Raw genomic sequence first — 1,748 nt, forward strand, 5'->3', positions numbered from 1 at the left:
TGAGTACCATCAAGTAATGGAAGATATCTTGTACAGCATCTTGATGAATCAAAAATCTTGAATATGGTGAGATTGGAGAAAGATGTTGATGGGTTTCATCCATTAAACATGGGGAATCTTGCAATGAGAGGGAGGGAACCGCTGTTTGTATCTTGCACTCCTAAAGGCTGTGTGGAGTTGTTGATAAGAGCAGGCGTTGAAATAGCAGGAAAAACTGCTGTGGTGATTGGAAGAAGCAACATCGTTGGACTACCAATGTCTTTATTATTGCAGGTATTTATTAGTTTTTCATTATAGTGCAAGTCACTTGCAGCAAGTGAGTTCTTATGTTTTAGCATTTTGGGTTTTTGATTAACTATGCATTTGATGTCTTTCCTGAAATTCTTGGGTAGAGGCATGACGCGACAGTAAGCACGGTGCATGCGTTTACAAAGGATCCAGAGCACATTACTAGGAAGGCCGATATCGTGATAGCCGCTGCAGGTATACCTAATTTAGTTCGTGGAAGTTGGCTTAAGCCTGGAGCAGTTGTCATTGATGTTGGAACATGTCCGGTTGAGGTATTTCCAGTATTCCGAAATTGATCAAAAGTCTTATATCAATTTCCCAATGGTACAGAAAACTTGAAACTGAATGATTTTAGAGCTTAAATGAAGAGATCAAATGTTTTGCCTTGGGATTCTTATATTGTTGCTGGTTAGAGCTTGATGTCTTTTAATATTACAGGATAGTGGCTGTGAGTTTGGTTACCGTCTTGTTGGGGATGTATGTTACGAGGAAGCGTTGGGTGTAGCCTCGGCTATTACTCCCGTACCTGGAGGAGTCGGACCAATGACGATCGCCATGCTACTATGCAATACTTTGGATGCTGCTAAGCGGATATTCCTCTGATTATGGTATCTCCTGTCTATTACTTAATTTATTTTTTGAGAATATTAGATAGAAGATTCCATGTTTGTTGGAGTTGATCACAATCTCTTCTAATTTGAACTATAATGTTGCTTTCTTATATAGATCGCAGTTGATTCCATGGTTGATCCAAACTCATCAACGTCTTTAGCATCAAGTTCATGTTTGTGTTGATGCAATGTTGTTACTGTTTCATTGGCTTCTACAAGATGAGGAAACCATTTTAGTTATGAATGTTAATGGTAGTTGAATCATTGGAATAATGTTGGTCCTACTAAAAGCAGCTGTGGTAGGAGAGAAAAGTTGCGTATCACATCAAAGAATCAAAGGGAGATGACTCAGGCAAGAGGTGTCACATGAAGGATCACGAAAGATGTGCTTCCTTCAATATCTATCTCTACACGTCTTTCACTTTCACAACGTTGGCTTTATTAGTTTGGTTAAAATTCTGTTTTTTTCCGGTTTTATCAGTTTTTTTGTAAAACTCGAAAACCATAATCAAAATTATCTGCAATTCACTTTAATTAAGTTCGGTTTTTGATTCCTTTCGTTATAATTACATTAAAACCAAATCAAAACCAAAACATACTGTATAGTTTTCTATGAAATTAAATATCTAAACCAAAACAAACCGAACGCAATCACGCAATTTCGATTCGGTTTAAGATGTTTTTGGAAAATAGTGAAAAGGAAAAAACAAAGGGGAAAAATAGGATGCTGATTCCGAGTCTCTAGTTCTAAAGAGGAGAGAACGTCTGAAAGAGAGAGAGAGAGAGAGAGAGAGAGAGATCTGAGACGTCTGGGAAATGTGAAGGAAACCAACAAAAAAAAAAAAAAAA

The 1,748-nt window shown here is 37.4% G+C and overlaps 2 protein-coding genes across 5 annotated transcripts in view; both read left to right on the forward strand.

The window, feature by feature from the left end:
- Nucleotides 1–1,445, forward strand: part of LOC104792671 (bifunctional protein FolD 1, mitochondrial-like) — a 4,515-nt gene extending 3,070 nt beyond the window's left edge. The window contains exons 4-7 of one of the 4 annotated variants that reach the window (XM_010518872.1): nt 37–273; nt 393–560; nt 727–896; nt 1,015–1,445. In XM_010518872.1, coding sequence (XP_010517174.1) covers nt 37–273; nt 393–560; nt 727–891 — 570 coding nt within the window. In that variant the 3' untranslated portion in view covers nt 892–896; nt 1,015–1,445. The remainder of the gene's footprint in view (nt 1–36; nt 274–392; nt 561–726; nt 897–1,014) is intronic. The other 3 variants (XM_010518868.2, XM_010518870.2, XM_010518869.1) reach the window with 3 other exon arrangements.
- LOC104792672 (ethanolamine-phosphate cytidylyltransferase) overlaps nt 1,659–1,748 on the forward strand; it is a 3,508-nt gene continuing 3,418 nt past the window's right edge. Inside the window, exon 1 of the mRNA XM_010518873.2 lies at nt 1,659–1,698. The gene's annotated coding sequence lies outside the window, so the exon portion shown is untranslated. The remainder of the gene's footprint in view (nt 1,699–1,748) is intronic.

This window comes from Camelina sativa, chromosome 6, assembly GCF_000633955.1.
Source record: "Camelina sativa cultivar DH55 chromosome 6, Cs, whole genome shotgun sequence".
Taxonomy (NCBI): Eukaryota; Viridiplantae; Streptophyta; class Magnoliopsida; order Brassicales; family Brassicaceae; genus Camelina; species Camelina sativa.